The 21,924-nt window shown below is 47.7% G+C and overlaps 1 protein-coding gene across 1 annotated transcript in view; it reads right to left on the reverse strand.

Moving 5' to 3' along the window:
• Positions 1–1,025, reverse strand: part of WDR36 (WD repeat domain 36) — an 87,467-nt gene extending 86,442 nt beyond the window's left edge. Inside the window, exon 1 of the mRNA XM_089684743.1 lies at positions 781–1,025. Coding sequence (XP_089540869.1) covers positions 781–939 — 159 coding nt within the window. The 5' untranslated portion in view covers positions 940–1,025. The remainder of the gene's footprint in view (positions 1–780) is intronic.
• Between the last annotated feature and the right edge of the window lie 20,899 nt (positions 1,026–21,924).

Genomic DNA, 21,924 nt, shown 5'->3' on the forward strand with positions numbered 1-21,924 from the left:
CCGTCATTGGTGTCAGTGGGACCAACTGTGCCCCGTCATTGGTGTCAGTGGGACCAACTGTGCCCCGTCATTGGTGTCAGTGGGACCAACTGTGCCCCGTCATTGGTGTCAGTGGGACCAACTGTGCCCCGTCATTGGTGTCAGTGGGACCAACTGTGCCCCGTCATTGGTGTCAGTGGGACCAACTGTGCCCCGTCATTGGTGTCAGTGGGACCAACTGTGCCCCGTCATTGGTGTCAGTGGGACCAACTGTGCCCCGTCATTGGTGTCAGTGGGACCAACTGTGCCCCGTCATTGGTGTCAGTGGGACCAACTGTGCCCCGTCATTGGTGTCAGTGGGACCAACTGTGCCCCGTCATTGGTGTCAGTGGGACCAACTGTGCCCCGTCATTGGTGTCAGTGGGACCAACTGTGCCCCGTCATTGGTGTCAGTGGGACCAACTGTGCCCCGTCATTGGTGTCAGTGGGACCAACTGTGCCCCATTGTTAAAATTGGTGGCAGGAGTTATGCCCTGTTGTTGTGTCAGTGGGCAGAATAGTGTCTTGTATGATTGGGAGGAATAGTGCCCCAAGGGCCAATTAAAGGCAAGCAAAGTGCCACATCAGGCCCCCGGGCCGCAGTTTGGAGACCACTGCTCTAGGGGCTAGTAAGCTCTGTACAGTTCTGCGGTGGTGTAGGATAGGGGAGAGCTGGGTGTGCTGACACAGGACTTCTTGCAGCCTCTGACTGGGGGGGGGGACGTGATAAGCCGTGCACTGCCCTGTGTGTCTCGTACTCACATTGTAAGTGAGGAAGCTTTTCCCCACGGCGCTGACCAGGTAGAACTCCTTGTGCCTCTTGTGGTATCGGACTACATGGGGGATGTGGTTACTGTACAAGCCCACAGACCGGTACCCGGTGAACAGAACGCTGCCCCGACCTTTTTTCTCCGCTGCCATGTTCAACCGCAGAGGATCCAGGCAGCAAAGCGATACCCACGTGGGTGCAAGCTACTGCTGGCTTCACAACACAGCTTATCGATAGAGCTTCCGGGTGAGCGCGCAACTGTCTAACTCTTCCCCCACACTCTGTCCTTGCAATTTGGTTCCTAGCAAGAGCCCTTTTTTTCTTATTTTATTTTTCAGTTGTCAGTGTTTTCGCTCCCAATGTTCCTATAAGCAGTAGCCTTTATTTTACTAAAGCCAGTTTCCTAATGAAGCTAGTCCTGCCATCTCAGTTACTGTCCATTGTTAATTTTGTCAGAATGTTTTGTCAACAGCATGTTTTTAGTGAAGAAAACTATACGTAAATTGGTTAGAATTTTTGTCAATTGACGAAAACTGATAAAAATTAATTCCAATTTCCTCAGCGAACGAAAATGAGGGCTGATTCACATATATGCAAATGAGATGTTTTGAAAGATATGCAATTCACATGACACTTGAAATAACATTGGTTTCTATTATGCCTGTTCTGTCGCTCCAATCTAAGCATTAAAAGTGTGATCTCTGTAACTTACAGTTGTGATGAGATAGCGATAACTCCAATCTTATCATCAATGTATTCCTTGAGTACCCCCAATTCCCGCTTTGATAGGGGGAATATCTGTCCGAAAGGGATCTCAGATCCGGGTAGGAGGTTGATGGGGCAGTCATAGGTTCAGTGTGGAGGAAGAATGTCTGCCCCCCCGTTTACTAAAAATGTCTAGATAGTCGTGGTAGGCCGGGGGGATGACTTGGATGAGCTCGGCGTCTCCGTCTATACATAGGAGAGGCTGGGGAGCCAAGGAGGTCGGAGCGTGACAATGTTCCTGGCAATAAGGTGATAGGAACTGGATAGACCCAGTTTTCTAATCAATCTGGGGATTGTGTGCCCACAACCAAGGGAGTCCCAGGATAACTGGGAACAGAGGGGATGCAATGGCATCCAGACAGGGGAACTCCCGATGATGGTTAGCCACCGTCGTACAGATAGGTGGGGTCTCCCGGTCCACTAACCCTGACTTAATGCGTGACCCATCAGCCAAAAAGATGTTGAGCTCACATTCCCTGGTCTGGAGGGGGATCTTCTGTTGGTTGGCAAAATCTAAATCAACAAAGCATCTACATGCCCCAGAATCAATAATTGCTGTTGCTGACACGGTTCTTCCTGGAAGCTGAAAGGAAACGGGTATGGCTAAGTAATTGGAATGGTTAGCCCATTTAGAGGATATGGTGGAAAAAACGGAAGCACACTTACCCAGTTTCGCTGGGCAAGAACGCACCACATGACCTGCTTCCCCGCAGTAGAGACAGAGGTTATTCACCCGTCGCCTCTGGCGTTCCTCGTCTGACAACGATGGTCGTGCCAATCCGAGCTGCATAGGTTCTGACAACTCCTCAGACTCCAAGGTCCGGCTTCCTTCTGGCAGAGATTGGACTGGAGCACAGGGAAGTACCCATGTGGGTCTCTGACCCTGGCTGGACCTCTCTAATCTGCGTTCCTGCAGTCTGAGGTCAATCTGTATGGCCTGGGTGATGAGGTTCTCCAAAGAGTCAGGTAGGCCCACCCTGGCTAACTCATCCTTAAGGGACTTGGACAGACCCATGCGAAACTGGTGGCGTAGTGTGGCATCATTCCACCGGGTGTCCCCCATCCAGCGTCTGAACTCAGATGCATACTCTTCCGCTGCCCGGCGACCCTGCCTGAGGGAGTACAGGGCCATCTCTGCGGATGCTGTCCGCTGCGGATCATCGTATAGGACTGCCATCGCATCGAAGAAGTCTGTTACGGTCTCCAGATGAGGATCATGGGTCTCCATTAGTCGGTGAGCCCAGCCCTGGGGCTTGTCCTGGAGTAAGGAGACGATGAACCCCACTTTTACCAATTCAGAAGAAAATGTCTGTGGCTGAGGCTAAAATACAGCTGGCATGCGTTCCGGAAGGCCTTGAATTTAGCTCGATCCCTGCTAAAACGTTTTGGCAATGGTACGCGGGGGTTCCGCTGGAGGAAACGTGACTACTGCTCGGGCGGGAGGTTCTGAAGGCTCTCCGGCTGCAGAAGGAGAAACCGAGCTCTGCAACGGAGCAGCTGGTGCGGCTAACGCCTGGATCCGATTCTTGAGGTGTGTGTAACCCTCCTGCAGTGTTTTGACGACTTGGGTTAGTGCCACCAGATTTTGACATATGTCCTCCAGTGGGGATGGCTCTCTTCCAGGCTCCGTCATGGCCGTATGGTTCTGTCAAACACCGCATGGCGGTACCTCTAGCAGTCCACAGAACAGGATTCCCCAGAGCGCGGAGTCCAAGTCCCAGTCTGCTTGTTCACCAGGGCCCCTGATGGTGGGGATGGACTTGGAGCAGACAGTGACCAGGTTGCGGCCCCTGGGTACACCCGCCTGTGGTAGAGGGATCCGCCAGAGGTATATACAGGTGGAGAGCCTGATGTGAAGAGGCAGAAGGCCTGAGCAGTGATGACTGGATCTGTGCAGGACGGATGGATGGCAGAGAAGTGTGCGTGGTCAGACGGGCCGGTTCGGTAACAGTGGGGTCAGCGCAGTACAAGGCAGCAGGCAAAAGAGTAGTCAGGTCACTCGTTGGGTTCAGTAACAGGAGTTCAGATCGATAGGAATATCCAGGAGAGTAATCAAAGGAGCCAGGGGTCAGAGCAGGAGATAGCACAGGATCAGGCAGGGTTGGCAACAAGACAAACAGCAGATACACAGGAACACAGGATAATCAGACCATACGGCAACTAGTGTCTGTGCAGGGCTGGTTTAAATAGGGCGCCCTGCGCCGTCATTGGTGCCAGGCGCGCTTCCGCGAACGCGCATGCGCTGCCGCCGCCCAGGTCCGAGCGCCAGTGGATTAGGGCGCATCGGCGTTCTGCGCATGCGCAGATCCATGCGCCGTCGCGCTGGCTGACAACATCTTTCCCTCCCACTGGCCACAGAAAGCAGACATTTTTCTCCTCACTGACCACAGACAGCCGACATTTTCTTCTCCTCGCTGAAAGCAGATGGTGGGCATTTTTTCTCTGCTACTAAACACTAAGGCTGAATATTTTCATCCCCATGACCATAAACCCAAAGCATTGTCCAACCTGACCAGCAGTATAAGGGCACTACGACACATGACTGCTGCACTCTATAAATTGTGTCTTGTATTAAATTATTCTAACTTCTCCACTCTATATATTGTGTTGTACATTACAATAGCACTGACTGCTGTACATTACACACTGCTAACCAATGTGTTTATTGCCTCAACAGTTGCTGATCACTATGTACTGTAGTTTCTGGCTATTTTTAGTTCTTCTTTAAAGTGATTGTAAAGCTTTGGCTGTTTTTTTATTAAAATAACAAATATGTCATACTTATAGTCAAGGCCAAAATTATTGGCACCCCTGCATTTCTGTCAGACAATGCACCACTTCACCCAGAAGATTATTGCAATTGCAAATGTTTAGGCATTTTCATGTTTATTTCTTTTGTTTGTACTGGTATGACACAAAAAAGTGACTTTATGGAAAAGCCAAATCTGACACATTCCACGCAAAACCCCAAAAATGGACTGGACAAAATAATGGCACCTTCTCAAAATTGTAAGAAATAATTGCATTCCAAGTTTATGATGCTTCTGTAATTTGTAATTAAACTCACCTGTATCAATTAGCAGATCCTAATGTTCCTGTGTCTATTGTGTGCAACATTGTCAAAAAGTGCACAGCCATGGCATTGTAGCTAATCTCCCTGGATGTGGACGAAAGAGAACAATTGATCAAAGATGGCAACGAAAGATTGTTTCAATGGTGGATAATGAACCTCGATCAACTTCCAGACAAATTCAAGCTGACCTTCAGGCACAGGGTATAACCGTTGGTTGTCAGCTTGCACTATACGTCACAGTGTGATTAAAAAGGAATGCTATAGTAGAAGAGACTCAGAAGGATCCCACTGCTGACACAGTAACATAAAAAAGCCAGATTGGAGTTTCAAAACCTACCTGAGAAAATCAAAATCCTTTTGGGAGAATGTACTGTGGACAGACAAAACAAAATTACAGCTTTTTGGTAAAGCCCATTGTAACCGCGTACACACAGATATGGACGTGGTTCAACCATTTTGGCTTCAACCTCCATCTTGGCAAAGGGGTTAACCATCCTGACAAACATATTTCCCCCTCATTCTTCCCCTCCCTTTCTGAGAGTCACAGCGACATTTGGCCAGTATGTATGTGTGTTAAGAGTGTCACAGGAGACCAGGGCCCAGCAGGGGGCTAGGAGCTATAAAGTCCCCAAGGGAGCTGGGGCCTAGCTGTCCGAAGAACCTGTAAAATGTAACACCTCGTATCAGATAAGGCAAGCTTTCCCCAGAGTTCAAGACATTCCAAGGAAGGCGGGACCAGCTAACACTTTTAAAAATCCATTTTTCCCCTATGTCTCATATCTTGGAATATGAGAGACTTACATAAAAACCAGACATATTGTCAGATTGGCTAAGAGAAGACGAACAATTTGATAGGTCACTCGCCTTGTCTCGAATACATAGGAAAGCCGACAAATAGATATTGTGAACCGTTCAGTGTATAATTTCATAATTCATATCTAATCAATCCTCAGACGTGTCTGCATAATAATCTACCCGCGGGTGGAATGTCACTTGTGCATAGGAAAAGATATGAGCCAAAATATGAACTAAACGAGACTTTGGCTCTAGTTTAGGTCCACACCCAGACCTCCACGCCCTAAATGGGGTATTGGTCCTTGACTTCAGAGACACCCCCTGCTGGGGAACTACAACTTAGGCTGTCAGGCCTAAGAAGAGTAAGTTGAGGACGTCTCCCATTTTAACATCAGTACCACCTGGGGAGACCCGTGCTCTTTCGCTCTGAAACTTGGATCTGCTAACCCAGGACTTTGGCAAGTACCTTAACCCTTTCACCTCTCTCTAATATCCCTTTGCTGTGCTGTTGGTCTCTGTATATTTATATATATATATATCTTAGTTACATCTTTTCTGTAAATATTTTTATTGCACCCGTTTGACCTTTAAGTAATAAATCTTTCCTTCTGAAAGTGTTGAACTGTTTCCATAGCTCTGTATTGCAATTTACGAATTCCTGCCTCTAAAGAGAACGCTACTGTGTTTGTTTAACCCTCTGTATAACCATGTTATACAGACGATTACCTCAACCATTATAGTGTTATAACTGATATCGCCGAGTTTTCGCTTTCTCTGTACAAAAAGGAGGCGGTGGCAGTGTGAAAGGTTAATTGCGTAATTAACCTGACCCAGTAACAATCGCTCAGGCTGCCGGTACATCGATTGTGGTCCAATTAGCTGGAAAATCATTGTGCAGGGTGCAGCTGGGTGTGGAATTGTTACGGACGTGACATCGCGGTTTTAGATCGGCTAGTCCTCTGGTCAGGAGTTTGGTGAGAAGGGCTGGAGTCTGACGCCGCGATCGTGACACCGATCATTCTACTGTTTTCAGAAAAGGAAATTAAGCCATTAAAGAAAAGAATACAGTCCCTACAGTCAAACATGGTGGAGGTTCACTGATGTTTTGGGGTTGCTTTACTGCTTCAAGCACTGGATATCTTGACCATGTGCATGGCTTTATGAAATCTAAAGAGTATGAAAGAATTCTGGAGTGCAATATAGGGCCAAGTGTCAGAAAGTTGGGTCTTCGACAGAGGTCATGAGTCTTACGGAAGGACAATGACCCAAAGCACACATCAAAATGCACCCAGAAATTGTTTAAGACAAAGTGCTGGAGGGCACTGAACTAGCCACCAATGACTCCAGATCTCAATCCCACAGAGCACCTGTGGAAAGATCTCAAAACAGCAGTTGGGAAAAGAAACTCTTCCAAACTCAGAGACCTGGAGCAGTTGGCGAAAGAAAAGTGGTCCAAAATTCCAGTAGAAAGGAACTCATTGATGGTTACAGGAAGGGATTGATTTGAGTTATTTTTTTTACAAGTTGTGCTACAAATATTAAATTGAAGGTGCCAATAATTTTTTCCAGTCCATTTTTGGGGTTTTGCGTGGGATGTGTCATATTTGGCTTTTTATTTCTCCACTACTTTTCTGTGTCATACCAATACAAACAAAAGAAATAAACATGAGAACGCCTAAACATTTGTAATTGCAACAGTTTTCTGGGTGAAGATATGCATTATCTGATAGAAATGCAGGGGTGACAATATTTTTGGCCATGACTGTACCTGCTCTGCGCAATGGTTTTGCAGAAAACAATCTCGATCCTCCTCTTCTCGGGTCCCCCGCCGGTGCTCCTGGCTACTCCTTTTCAGCCAGTGCCCCCTTAGGAAGCCACCCCCATAGGAAGATGATTCCTATTCTAGGGGCACTCGTGAGGTCTCAGTCCCGACACCCACTGCCTGCATCCATAGACACAGACAGCGAGGGAAACAGCTGCTCTCATCCACAGCGCTGGATTGCAATGAGGCTCAGATAACTACTGTATAAGGGAAGGGGACTGGGCAGGGGGGAGGAATCTCAGGCACAGAGGTTTTTTACCTTAATGCATAGAATGCTTCAAGGTAAATTTTAAGGCTTTAAAAACACTTTAAAGTTGGCTCAGACAAGGTTTTAGCTCTCTACCAATACTCTGTTTAGTTTTTTCAAAATGGTTTTCAGTTTAGATGTGTCAGTGAGACTCTCAGTTGTGAAACATTAATTCTCTTTTGTAGGTACAAGGATTGTCAATTGGTTTAGTAAAGATTTCCAGCTTTGCTCTACGTGATTCAGAATTCACCACAGTGTAATGCCTCCTAAAGCCTCATACAGATTGGGCATTTAGCCCCGTGCCTCTTTTTGTGTATTGTGCATTGATAACAATAGCAGACATTTTTCCCCCCATTGACTATAGATAGTGGGCATTTTTCCCCTCAGTGACCATGAATAGGAGGCATTTTTCCCCCCACTAACCAAAGGCAGTGGACATTTTTTCACTTCACTGACCACAGATGGCAATAATTTTTTCCTCCCACTGGCCACAGATGGAGGGCCTAAACACGAGTACAATTCAGTACAGTGTTCAGCCCCATCCAGCTGCAGTATATTTCAGCCTGCCATAGACTTTGACAGGCTGAAGACAGAGGGGATGGACACTGCACCTGTGCCTTCTGGGAATAATAAAATGCTGGGATTGGAGGCACATCAGCTAGGTGCCCTAAATAGACTGTTCAGACTATAAGTTGTAGGTAAACAAATGCATAAATAAATGTGTTGCAGGAGCAATGTCAGGCTCCTGCAGCCTCTCAGGATAGCTGAGAGGGCAGACAGTTACTTTAGAGCAGGAAGACCAATGAACTACGAGCACCCTCATAGTTCATTGAGAACTAAAAGCTGTCATCCACAATGGTTTACAGTACTTGTAGTCTGTTCATTCACAGGAAACTGTGAATGAATGACATGGGCAAGTGGGTGAAGCCACGCACGACCACACTGTTTACTAATTGTTACAGCAGGTACAAAGAGAAGATTCCCTTCATGTTGTCACTGGGGGGAGAAGGTGCAGATGCTGGAATATGTTACATGTTCCATCCTAAAAACAGGTAGAACATGTTCCAAAGGCAGGGCCGTCTTTAATGAGGGAAGCAGCATTCATATGTATATCATGCCCCCCAAGGTTCCAGCCACCATCAACAGGGGCATGCTTGAAAGTCCTGTCTGCAACTGTGGTCCCTGAGCCTACCATCAGCCTGTTCTGCAAACATAAGCAAAGGGGGCAGTGGTGTGCAGAAGTAGGTAGTAAAGGAATTACAGTTAGGGGTGCACAGGTGAGTAAGGAGGGGATGTACAGAGGTAAGGAAGGTAGGTGCAAAGATGAGCAGAGGTGGTGTGTGGAGTTAGTTAGGGTGTGGGGGGGTTGGAGTGGAGAGGATGGAGGAGGTTTGGGGTGCAGGGAAATTTAGAATGCAAAGGTGTACTGACGGAGTGGATAAAGATGTAACTTGCGTGTTGGGCAGCCCATTAATTTCAATGGGCTGCTCTATGCGCTAAAAATGTGGAAAAAAGTTCTAGACCCATTTTAAAAAAAGATACAGTGCCACAGCATCGTGCATTTTGGTGCATGTGAAAACGTGCATGTCAGGAGATGCGTGAGGGTGTCATTAACAATTAATGGCACTGTGATAATAAAAACAACCTGAGCAGCAATTCTGATATAAACCAATATATAAAAAATGAACAAGATAATCTGCTGCAGCTAAATCCTCATATGATCCCACCACATGTCTGAACAGCAATAAAATAAACAGGACAGAGCTACAGACAATGAATGCTGAAAGTCCACATAAACTCTGTAACAAATCCTCAATGTATCAACAATGTTAAAATCCCCCTGAGACAATGATCCAAATGTATCATAATAATGATGAAACTATTCATCAAAATAGCATGTGAAACATCCAAGTGAAAGTCTCAATAAGTGTGTTTCAGAAAGTTCCCTTCATTCCGAGTGTTCAAGAGAAGCAGAAAAACAGTCACCACTAGTGAGGGAATTTCACCTTCAACCTGATGATTAGACCTACTGAACTTCAGTCTAATTGCGCTGTTAACCCTATTCTCCCTGGGTTAAGGGGATATCCTCCGGATATGGGTCCTCCAAAGTTTTCAGTGAAAGCTGATACACCAGTAATATGAGGAGAGAAAACTCACATAGTGTGTACCCATATAAAAGATTTATTGAAATAAATAAAAGCAAACACTCACAAGAAAGGTGCACATGCCTGGTGCACTACAGATAACAGCGGTGTCAGGGTAATGATCTTTATGATTGCCGCAGCTGATAGAAGCTCTATATGAGAGGTTACTGTGCTCCCTCCCCTATCATCTCCTGATCTTGTCCCGTCACTATGATCCGTGTAATCCCGCCGGAGGTGAAGCGGTATGCCGGTGTATGAATGTCACTCACTCTACTGTGCACCCTTACGCGTTACGCCTACGTGGCTTCATCAGAGGGTGCGTGGAGTGGTGACAGGAAGTCTTTTATGAATGGATGGTTACCGTGGTAACCTCCCACAATAACGCCATGTCAGTGATACAGTCTATTGGGGCTGATATGAATGTAATGAGCAGCTAGAATAAAATAAATAAAACTCCTGGGTGGCTAGGATAAAATTTTGTGTGATAATGGAAGAATCCACGAACTAGGCACCAATTACAGCAATCATTTACATTATTCTATAAAACAATTCACATCAAAATCCACGTTCAAACCTCTTGGTATAAGAGTTTTCAATATAAAAATCCACGTAAATTCTGCTTTGCGTAAGGTTTTCACCTTATTACTGCCTCTCCAATTCTTTTTATATTTTTCTATACCCCAAAATTGCATAAGTGAAGGATCACTATTGTGATCTTTAAAGTGTAACGACAAATTATGTTTGGGGTAACCTCTGGAAATATTATAGGAATGTTCCTTTAATCTTTTTGCTAAAATCCTTTTGGTCCTACCTATATACTGTAACCCACAAGGACATGAGATCGCATACACCACCCCCTCTATCTGACATGCAATACAATCCTTAATCTTTACCTGTGACAAATGATGAAATGACTGTTCAGACATGTGGTGGGATTATATGATGACTTAGCAGCAGCAGACTATCTTGTTCAATTTTTATATATTGGTTTACATAAGAACAGGTGTTTTTATTATCATTTTACTATTTTATCCACCTACACCTAGTGCAGCATGATGGATAATGATATTTTTACCTTCTTAAAGAATTGCACCATTAATTTGGATGATGTATTTGATAAAAATGTGCTGTTCCCCTCATATTTGTTATTTAAATGTGCATTGTATCACCAATTCTTATTTCACCGTGTTTGTTTCTATGTCTTGATCTGTTGCTGCCATCTGCTGGCCAGAATTTGCATGCTGCATGCCCATGTTATAGCTAGTAAGTGTTTTCTCTGCTGGGCGTGGTTTTAGGCAAGCCTTGGTTCTGGTCACTTCCTGCAGCCATTTTTATGTGCTTTATAGCTGTGTGACAGGACATTCAATACCCTGGGCTTGTGAAGGCATCGGTTTTTGACCAGCAGTTAGCCTCAGGAAAGATATCACAGGACAGCATCAATACCTCTACTACCTTACAGTATTGTATCACTGTTTGTCGCTGTATTTTGGACCAAATAAACCCACGCTGATTTCATTCTCGTGTATACGTTTGGATCCATCTAACCTGAACATCTGCCGGTCCGGTCTGCTCCACTGCTTGGATACGAAGGTAGGAAGTTACACAGCCATTATCAGTTATACCTTCATTCGCCTTCATGTGGGGACAGAACAGTCAAAAACTGCCTTAAAGTCCATACCCCGCTACAGATTCCCTCAGAGTCCAGTACCACACTCAGGAATCTCCCTAGCAACAGGCCCACTTGCAGCAAATCTGCCCGGCTACAGTGCATGTTCCACAAGCCTATGCGGAAGCACTGCACATACGCAGTATCTATAGTCTCGCCTGGAAGTCCTCCACAACTTGCCAAGCCATTCCTAAAGTCCTATATTAACTTTTGCTCGCATAATAGAAGTGCTGTCTATGCACGCTCCTTACATTGTTGTGGCCGCGCCAAAACCCCGCAATTCACTCTAAACATCTTAGAAATTTTATCAAAGTGCCCTATCGGAGCCGTGCTGCGATTTTCAGCGCCCAATTCAAAAGTTCATTTTCTTAAAGAGACAGCGCACCTTAAGTCAAAATGGCCAAAAAGGACTTTGCACAGTTCCCCAGTGATGAACTAAAGCAAATGCAACCTGATGCTGATCATCATGAAGGGCAGGGAACAGAATCCACACTTCCAGCAGAACAAGTCGTACGACCAAGACGCTCTCTCAAACCGACAGTAAAGGTCATTGAAAATTATGTGATAACCTGGAGGAACAATGGGAACGAGTTTCCTCCCTCATGTCCGGACTTAAATCCTCCTCAGGTGATGCCACAAGCTTACAAGTTTCCATCGGGCGGCTGGACACAGCTCAAGAAAGATACAAGAGACTGTCCACAAGGTATATAACCTTTCTAAAAGACTCTAATATCGATGAAGCCTTATCAGAACTGAGCAAGGCAGAATCAATAGCCAGACAAAGAGACGTCATGGTGCTGGATGTTAAAGGTAAAGCGGAACTCTGTATCTCGCATTTGCAAGAAACTAGATCACACAGATCAAATTCATCTAAACATTCCTCTCGGTCATACAAATCATCGTGCTCAAGAAGCTCAGTCTTGAGCGACAGATTACTAGAGGCCCGCATAAACGCAGAGCAATCCAAAGCGAGATGCTCCTTCACAGAAAAAGAAGCTCTTGCAAGAGCAGAGGCAGAGGCCAAGAGGGCAGAAGCAGAGGCAGGGCCAAGAGGGCAGAGGCAGAGGCCAAGAGGGCAGAGGCAGAAGCAGAGGCCAAGAGGGCAGAAGCAGAAGCAGAGGCCAAGAGGGCAGAGGCAGAAGCAGAGGCCAAGAGGGCAGAAGCAGAAGCAGAGGCTCGAATAAAGATTTTTGAATCAGAGATGCAGGAGGAAATTGCATTAGCTAAAGTAAGACTACTTGAGCAAGCATTGAGCCAAGGTCTTGATCCAGTCTGCTTGCTACCACAGGAGATAGATGATCCAGTTGACCGTACCAGTGACTATGTACTGAATCAGGTATCTGCGCCACCCCCAGTTTGCAGTACCGTCCAAGCCGACAACACTGAAACCTCCAAGTCAGCTCTACCTGCGGTACCACTGCCACCCACAGCACCCGAGCAACCTAATAACCGTTACCCGGATGTGCCCTCTCAAGGACGGTTGTTACAGAAAGATCGCTATCAGGCGTTTTCTGGCCTACCTCCACAGCTCAAGCAGCAGTCATCACAACATACAGAGGCTAAACGAAAGCTTAACCCTGCAGCTACATCATTCTACCCGGAAGCATCTCAGCCCTTCACGCCAGGCAGCCAATACGCCCCAGGGGCATCACAAGTCGTCATAGCAACAAGCAGTGAGAAATCAGATATGTCTGAGTTTGCCAGGTTTATGGTGAGCAGAGAGCTAATCAACACCAGTCTCTCAAAATTTGATGACCGTGCTGAGAGCTACAGAGCTTGGAAGGCAACCTTCAAGGCCGCCATCGCTAACCTCAACCTAACCGCAGAGCAGGAGTTTGACCTCTTGATCAAATGGCTGGGCCCAGGCTCCACAAATCGTGTCAAGAGCCTCAGAACTGTCTACGTGGGACAAGCAGAAGCAGGTCTAGCTGTCGCCTGGCAGAGACTCGAACGTACCTTCGGCAGTGCAGAAGCAATAGAGAAGGCCCTATTCAAGAGACTGCAGAACGTTCCAAGGATCAATCTCAAGGATGTCCAGAAGCTTCAGGATTTAAGTGATCTGCTCATGGAGCTGGAGCTTGCCAAGGGTGACCCTCGTCTGTCCGGGCTGTGCTACCTGGATACAGCTCACGGAGTGAACCCAATTGTCGTGAAGCTACCATACAGTCTACAAGAAAAGTGGGCGGCATCAGTCTCAAGGTACAAAAGAGAGCATGACATCACCTTTCCCCCATTTATTCACTTCTGTAGATTTATCGATGAACAGTCCCAGATGAGGAATGACCCCAGCCTCGACTTCCTGGAGTTCAACACTACAGCTTCAGCAACATCATCAAGGTATGAAAGCATCACGCATAAACACAGAGACTTTAAGAGCAGTGTGAGTGTTAGAAAGACTAACCTACCATCTCCTGCAGTACCCAGGGGTAAACAGTACACTACCTCATCAGGAGATAAGACCTTCAATCGTGAATGTCCCATTCATAAAAAACCACACTCTCTGAACAAATGTAGAGGGTTTAGATCCAAAACCATACAGGAGCGCAAGAAAATCCTCACCGAACTCGGGGTATGTTTCAGATGCTGCGCTTCATTGGAGCACATGGCTAAGGACTGTAAATCTGTCATCAAGTGTGAGGAGTGTCATAGTGAAAGACATGCCTCAGCTATGCACTCAATCCCACTCTCCAGAGATTCACCCACTGCTGTCACCACCAGTCCTGCTCCAAGTCATGGCGGGGAGCCCCAAAATTACGCTAATGCAGCGACTGCTGTTTCTTGCTCATGCTTGGATGTATGTGGGGAGGGCCAGTGCGAGAAATGTTGTGCCCGAATATGCCTGATCAAGGTCTACCCAGAGGGACTACCAGAAAAGGCAGTAAAAATGTATGCCATCATTGACGACCAAAGCAACCGGTCCCTACAGGTCCTAAATTCTTTGAAGCCTTTGGAATAAAGGGACCATCCGAACCCTATACCTTAAACACCTGCTCGGGCCGCATAGAGACTAGTGGCAGAAGGGCACAAGGATTCATCGCTTCTCCAGTCAGTGGGGATACGGAAATACCCTTACCGACGCTGATCGAATGTGATCAAATACCCAACCATAGGGATGAGATTCCTACCCCAGAAGCTGCATTTCACCAACCTCACCTAAGGCACCTAGCCAACGTTATCCCACCTATGGACATCAACGCTGAGATTCTACTCCTGCTCGGCAGAGACAATCTAAGGGTACACAAGGTGCGCCAACAGTGTAATGGTCCTGACTATGCGCCATATGCCCAGAGACTGGACTTGGGATGGGTAATCATAGGAAATGTATGCTTAAATCAACCAAAAATCGACTCCTTCAAAACGTACGTGCATGCAGATGGACGCACAACTTGCATTAAGCCGTGTCTTCATCACTATGAGGTGAAAGAGAAGTCTCCAGGCCTCGTACAACTACCTGACGTCATTACTCCCCTCTTTGCAGACAACTTGGGGAGATCAGTCTTTCATACAACCAAGGACGACGATAAAGTAGCCTTGTCAGTAGAGGACAGAGAATTTGTCAAGATAATGGACAGTGAGTTCTTTAAAGACAAAACCAATCACTGGGTTTCTCCATTACCCTTCCGAGCTAACAGGGTAAGACTCCCGAACAACTGGGAACAAGCTCTGTCTAGATTTAACTCTCTTCAGCGTACCATGAACAGCAAGCCTGAAATGAGAGAACACATCGTCGCCTTTATGGATAAAATATTCCGTAACAACCATGCAGAACCAGCTCCATCCTTAAGGAAGAACGACAAGTACTGCTACTTGCCTTCATTCGGAGTATATCATGCCACTAGACCTATGTCTGTAGGTTCCTTTACTAACTCTACTTGGCTTACAGGTCCGGAGTTTCTGCTAAGACAGGCGGACGAATGTGTACAGGAAGTTTTCAGCATCCAGGATCCGGATAATGATCCAGAAATTCGCGCTGAAGTTAGTGTATTGGTCACTGGAACAAAGCAAACCTCCAGCCTTGGTTGCCAGCGCTTTGAACGTTTCTCTAGTTGGATGAGACTCGTCAGGACTATCGCAAGGTTAGTGCACATTGCAAAATGTTATCACAATACTCACAAAGATAAGGATTGTCACGGTTGGCACGTCTGCCATAAACCCTTCTCTGCGGAGAACATCTCTCATAGTGAGTCCCTCATAATACGTCACGTCCAACAAGGGGAATTCAATGTAGAATGGAAGTGCTTGTACAACAAACAGCAGATTCCAATAAAAAGCCCTCTTGCCAACTTAAATCCAGTTATTGACAGTTTTGGCTTGCTCAGAGTTGGTGGTCGTTTGAATCAAGCCCACCTAAGAGTTGCAGAACAAAATCCTCTCATCATTCCCAGCAAACACCATATCACCGTCTTGCTGATCCGACACTACCACAAAAAGACTGAACACCAGGGCAGGCAAATCACTGAGGGCAAGTTACGGTCTGCTGGCCTTTGGATTATAGGTATGAAAAGACGTGTGGCCCAAGTATTGCATGACTGTGTTCACTGTCGCAAAGCTAGAGGAAAACAACTACACCAACAAATGGCTGATTTGCCTGCGGACAGACTATGTACAGAGCCGCCTTTCACCTACGTTGGCCTAGACGTCTTCGGGCCATGGATGGTGTCCGCACGCAGGACCCGTGGCGGTCACGCAAACAGTAAGCGTTGGGCTGTACTATTTACTTGCATGAGTGTGCGAGCCGTTCACTTAGAGGTCATAGAATCCATGGACACATCCAGCCTTATTAATGCCTTAAGACGGTTCTTCGCAATCAGAGGACCAGTGAAACAGTTGAGGTCTGACCATGGAAGCAACTTCATTGGAGCCTGTAGAGAACTGAACATAGACACCAAATCCATTCAAGATCACTTGGCGGAAAAGGGTTGCACCTGGATTTTCAATCCTCCTCATAGTTCCCACATGGGGGGCTCCTGGGAGAGAATGATCGGGATCTCACGCAACATCTTGAATTCTATGTTGATGGATGTAAACTCTTCAAGACTCACACATGAGACTCTAGTCGCCCTTCTCGCTGAAGTTTCAGCTATCATCAATTCTAGACCCCTCGTGCCAGTATCTATGGATCCTGAAACACCAACCGTACTGACTCCAGCTATCCTACTTACCCAAAAAACTGAGATTACACTAATGCCTAGTGGAGAATTTACTCATGCGAATATCTACCAAAAACACTGGAAACGTGTACAATACCTAGCTGATTACTTCTGGAACAGGTGGCGAAAGGAGTATCTCAATATTCTTCAAGGAAGAAGAAAGTGGCAACACCACAAACCAAACCTAAAAGAAGGTGACCTCGTGTTGATGAAGGAGCAACATACCATACGGATTGACTGGCCTATGGGACTAATTACAAAGGTTCTTCCTAGCAAGGATGGCAAGGTCCGTAAAGTGGAGTTGAAGATCTTCAGAAAGGGTGAGCTTAAAACGTTTGCAAGGCCAATTAACAAACTCATTTTGATACTACCCATCGAGAACATTCCTGCTGGGTGAACTCTACTGAACTTGAACTTTGTGGTTCTTCTCTATCCCAACTTGGAATCTACTATATTGTTATGTTTATTGCATTCTAACATGTTCTTTGTTACAGGTTGTTTTATATTTTATGGACATTCGTCATAGTGAAATCCCTTATGGAATTTCAGACGGGGAGTGTGCTGTTCCCCTCATATTTGTTATTTAACTGTGCATTGTATCACCAATTCTTATTTCACCGTGTTTGTTTCTATGTCTTGATCTGTTGCTGCCATCTGCTGGCCAGAATTTGCATGCTGCATGCCCATGTTATAGCTAGTAAGTGTTTTCTCTGCTGGGCGTGGTTTTAGGCAAGCCTTGGTTCTGGTCACTTCCTGCAGCCATTTTTATGTGCTTTATAGCTGTGTGACAGGACATTCAATACCCTGGGCTTGTGAAGGCATCGGTTTTTGACCAGCAGTTAGCCTCAGGAAAGATATCACAGGACAGCATCAATACCTCTACTACCTTACAGTATTGTATCACTGTTTGTCGCTGTATTTTGGACCAAATAAACCCACGCTGATTTCATTCTCGTGTATACGTTTGGATCCATCTAACCTGAACATCTGCCGGTCCGGTCTGCTCCACTGCTTGGATACGAAGGTAGGAAGTTACACAGCCATTATCAGTTATACCTTCATTCACCTTCATGTGGGGACAGAACAAAAAACAATACCATTACAGGGGATTTGGATCAAATCTCCAATAGGTTCAAACACATAATGGAGAAAAAGGTTACCCATTGGTGGGATATGGTTACCATAGAAAGATACATTAAAGAACAAATACAGTTGCAAGAAAAAGTATGTGAACCCCTTGGGATTACGTGGAGTTTTGCATGAATTGGGCATAAAATGTGCTCTGAACGTCATCTAAGTCACAACAATAGAAGAACACAGTCTGCTGAACATAATACTACACAAACATTAGATGTTTTTTGATTGAAAAGATACTTTTATTACAGAAGCATCAAAAACAACATGATACGTGTAATCGGGGTACATCTCACCCTATACTGCGACGCAGCGCACCACATAGCAATATAGTTCCAAGCATACAATAAATACATTCAGAAATAAATACATTCGCTCAGCGGTATGATGCCTGACGTGATGTGCAGAGGATGAATCCCCCGACCGCCACGTCATGCATAACGCCGCTTACCCCAAAAACTGTAACATTCTAATACACATTACGTTTCCTAATAACACTAGTGCATGCAAAAAAAGGGGAACCGGATATTACGATTAACAATAGGCATCGGGTGTGTGTGGGAAGGGGAAAGGGGGGGGAAAAGAAACACAGGCCCGAAGCTTTATTGAAAAGACAAAGACACGCAAGGGGGAGTAGGGGGAAGGGGGAAATCTTCAGACGTCCTCTTCCTCCTTAAAGTCCATCAAGGAATAGTCTCTGAGCAGACTGAGGATCAGTCTGCGGCAGTCCTCAATGGACATCCTCTCCCGCTGGTGGATGAGGCGCTTTCTGGCACACCATAAAGCGTCCTTAAAACAACACAGCACCCGCCAGGCGCCGTCAATGTCCTCCAGAGAAAAGGTTCCACAGAACAGTCAATTCAACACCCTAAAGTGAGTGATGGCTGTCTGTGGTACAAAGTCCTTGAGTTCAGGTTCCAGGGCCCCCAACAGGGCCTGAGCAAATGAGCACTCCCAGAAAACGTGGTAAGACGTTTCCTCGTGGATGATGCAGAAGGGGCAGTGTCTGTATCTGCTCAGGTTCCTGGCATGCATAAATGTCCTGAGAGGCAACCCCCCTTGGATTGCCACCCATGCCAGGTCTTTGTGCCTGTTGGTAAGAATGTTGGAAGAAACATTCCTCCAGACCACCTTGCAGGTGTCTGAAGGCAGGCCTGGAACCGACTCCAAAATGTCGCTGGCTCGGATGAGCTTGTAGATAGTCTTTGGCTTCCACAAGTCAGGCTTGACTCCCTGCAGCCCTTGCTCCCTGATGAACTTGAAGGTATCCAAGTAGTACCAAGGAGTGTCCCAGTTGTAGGGGATGGAACTATCCCAAGTGTCCCACCCCAGGGACCTCCAGAGAGGCAACAGGAAGAAGCGAGACATTGCGTTCCCGCCAGAGTCCATAATCCGTCTGGGCAAAGTTCTGCGGACGCAGTTGCAAGCAAAGAACACCCTCAGCTGGGTGGCGATGTCGGGCACGCCCTTACCGCCCTTGAGGGGTTCCTTGAACATGACTGCCCGCTTCACTCTGTCCATCTTGGAGCCCCAGATGAAGTGAAACACCGCCCTGGTGATGGCCTTACAGGTGTTGACCCGAGGGGGCCAGGCCTGGGCGAGGTACTGCAACACAGGGAGAATCTCGCTGCGGAGTACCAGTGTCTTCCCTTCGATGGTGAGGTCTCTGAGGCTCCAGAGTCCAAACTTTTGACGCATCTTGGCCAGTCTCTCCTCCCAAGACTTCAGGGCTGCGCCCTCGGCACCAAACCAAACTCCCAAAATCTTCATGAAGTCTGTCTTGATGCCAAAGGGCATGGATGCAGAAGAAGGCAGGAACCACTTTCCGAAGAGCATGACTTCCGACTTCCCGCAGTTGACCTTTGCTCCCGAAGCTTGGCCGAAGTCCTCGCAGGTCTGGACGAGCAGGTCGATGGAGCGCTGGTTGGCACAGAACACCATCACGTCGTCCATGTAGAGCGAGCACTTCACTACCCGTCTGTCTGGTCTCGGTGCGGTGATTCCCCCGATCTCTGGATTCCGTCTGATGCATTCGGCGAAGAGCTCTATACAGCAAACAAAAAGCAGAGGTGAGAGAGGACAGCCTTGTCTGACCCCGGAGAGGACCGGGAAGGGGTCAGTCTTCCAGCCGTTCACCTGCACGGAACTACAAATGCCGTTATACATCATATCCACAACCGAACAGAACATTTCCCCAAGACCAAACCTGCGCAGGGCTCTGCACATAAACCCATGGGAGACACGGTCAAAGGCCTTTTCCTGGTCAAGACTGACCAGGGCCGCGTGCACACGGCGGTCTTTGATGTACTGGACCGTGTCCCGGACAAGCGCTAGGCTGTCCGCAATATTGCGGCCAGGAATGCCACAAGTCTGATCCGGGTGGATTATCTGTCCGATGACAGCCTTCAACCTGTTCGCCATAACTTTGGCGAGGATCTTGTAGTCCACGTTCAAGAGAGAGATGGGACGCCAATTTTTCAAGTCACATCTCTCCCCCTTACGCTTGTACAGGATCGTGATCATCCCCTCCCTCAACGAAGGAGGCATCTTGCCCTCCACCACCATCTCCTCGTACAGCTCGAGCAGGTCCGGGCCCACGAGATCCCACAGCGCTATATAAAGCTCCGCTGGGAGACCGTCGCAGCCCGGGGTCCTGCCTCGCCTAAAGGATTTAGCGGCAGAGTGCAGTTCCTCCAACGTCAAGGGGGCGTTGGTGGCCGACAAACCTGCAGGATCAATAGCATTAGAGATACCTGACAAGAACCTGTCGGCCGCTGCCGTGTCTGTTGCTTTGGGGGAGTAGAGGTCGGAGTAGTAGTCGCTGACCACTTCCATCACGGCCTCCTTCCCCTTCTGGAGTGTTCCAGTCTTGTCGCGCAGCTCAGACAGGGGAGTGTGTCCTGAGTGGAGTTTCCTGAAAAAGAAAGAGTTACACTTCTCACCTTTCTCGAGATGCTCCACCTTGGCACGGAAGACAATGTGCCTGGATTCTTCCTCAAAGTGCTTTTTCAAGCTCTTCTTGGTGTCCTCCAGGTCTTGTCTCACGTCCCAGCCACAGAGATGAAGGTCCTGCAGGGACTGCAGCTAACGCTGCAGCCTCCTGAGTTCCCTCCTCCTGGCGCACACTTGCTGGCGTCCCCTGGCCTGAAAGAAGCTGCGCAGCTTGACTTTCACGAACTCCCACCAGTCGCTTACCTTGGGAAAGAAAGACTTCTCCCCTCGCCAGGTACCGTAGGTTTCCCTGAGCTCCTCTAGCAGTTCCTCATCGTCCAGCAGGGTGCAATTCAGCTTCCAGGAGCCTGGGCCCGGGGCAAAGCCCTCTCCCAGAGCACCTTGAAAGTGAATGGCCCTGTGGTCAGAGAAAAAGCAGGGAACCATGGAGAACCCGCGGTGCCTGACTGCCCTGGAGGTGAGCACAAAGTCAATCCTGGAGCGCACAGATCCATCGGGGCGGCTCCATGAGTAGTTCACGGAACCGCGCCCCACGGATCCCACTGCGTCTCGCAGGGAAGCCTCCGCAATCATCTCCCGGAGCAGCTTCGAGGTGGCATTGAGTTTTGCGTACATGCTGGAGCTGCGCCCATCCTCCTCTATCGGACAGTTAAAATCACCGCCGATTACTACTGTTCTCGTTGTGGCGAGTTGCGTCCGCAGGGTTTGGAAAAGTTCCAGCCGCGCGTTCTTCTCCGGGGAGGCGTACACGTTGATGAGCCTAACGGGCTCCCCCGCCCACGAACCGTCTATGACCAGAAGGCGGCCACAGACAAGCTCATGGACGGAGTCAACAGTGAAACGTCCTCCCCTGATAAGAACCGCAACCCCTGCGGACTTGCAATCGCCACCCCCAGACCAGTAGGAGGGACCGTGGGTCCACTGGGAGGACAAATGAGTGTACCTCCTCAGAGGGGGAAGTGCGCACTCCTGAAGCATGTACACATCACTCTGCTGTGTGGAAAGAAAGGTCAGCACAGTCTGCCTCCTAGACACATCCTTGATGCTCCTCACATTAATGGAAAAGATAGAGATCTCAGCCATCATGGGAAAGAGATGAAGGGGTTAGTCGGCAGGGGCTGTGCCTACCTCCCCTGGGGAGGGGGGGCGACCTCTGCGGCCTGGCCAGGGTCCTGGCTCAGTCCAATCTGGTTGAGGACCTCGTTGAGGACCTCATCGAAGTCGGTGGAGAGATCTGGCCCCGACCGGGTCAGAGCCATCTCTTCTTCCACCTCCTCCTCTTCCTCCAGTGTGTCGAGGTCTTCCCCCACGGGGTCGGGACCTGCGGCATTCTGGAGGACAGCAGGCCGTTTGGTGGCGGAGGAGGGTTCCTCCGCCGCCGGGCTGGCC

Source organism: Staurois parvus, unplaced genomic scaffold (assembly GCF_062004578.1).
Source record: "Staurois parvus isolate SC_StPar_1 unplaced genomic scaffold, SC_StPar_1.0 ptg000354l, whole genome shotgun sequence".
NCBI lineage: Eukaryota > Metazoa > Chordata > Amphibia > Anura > Ranidae > Staurois > Staurois parvus.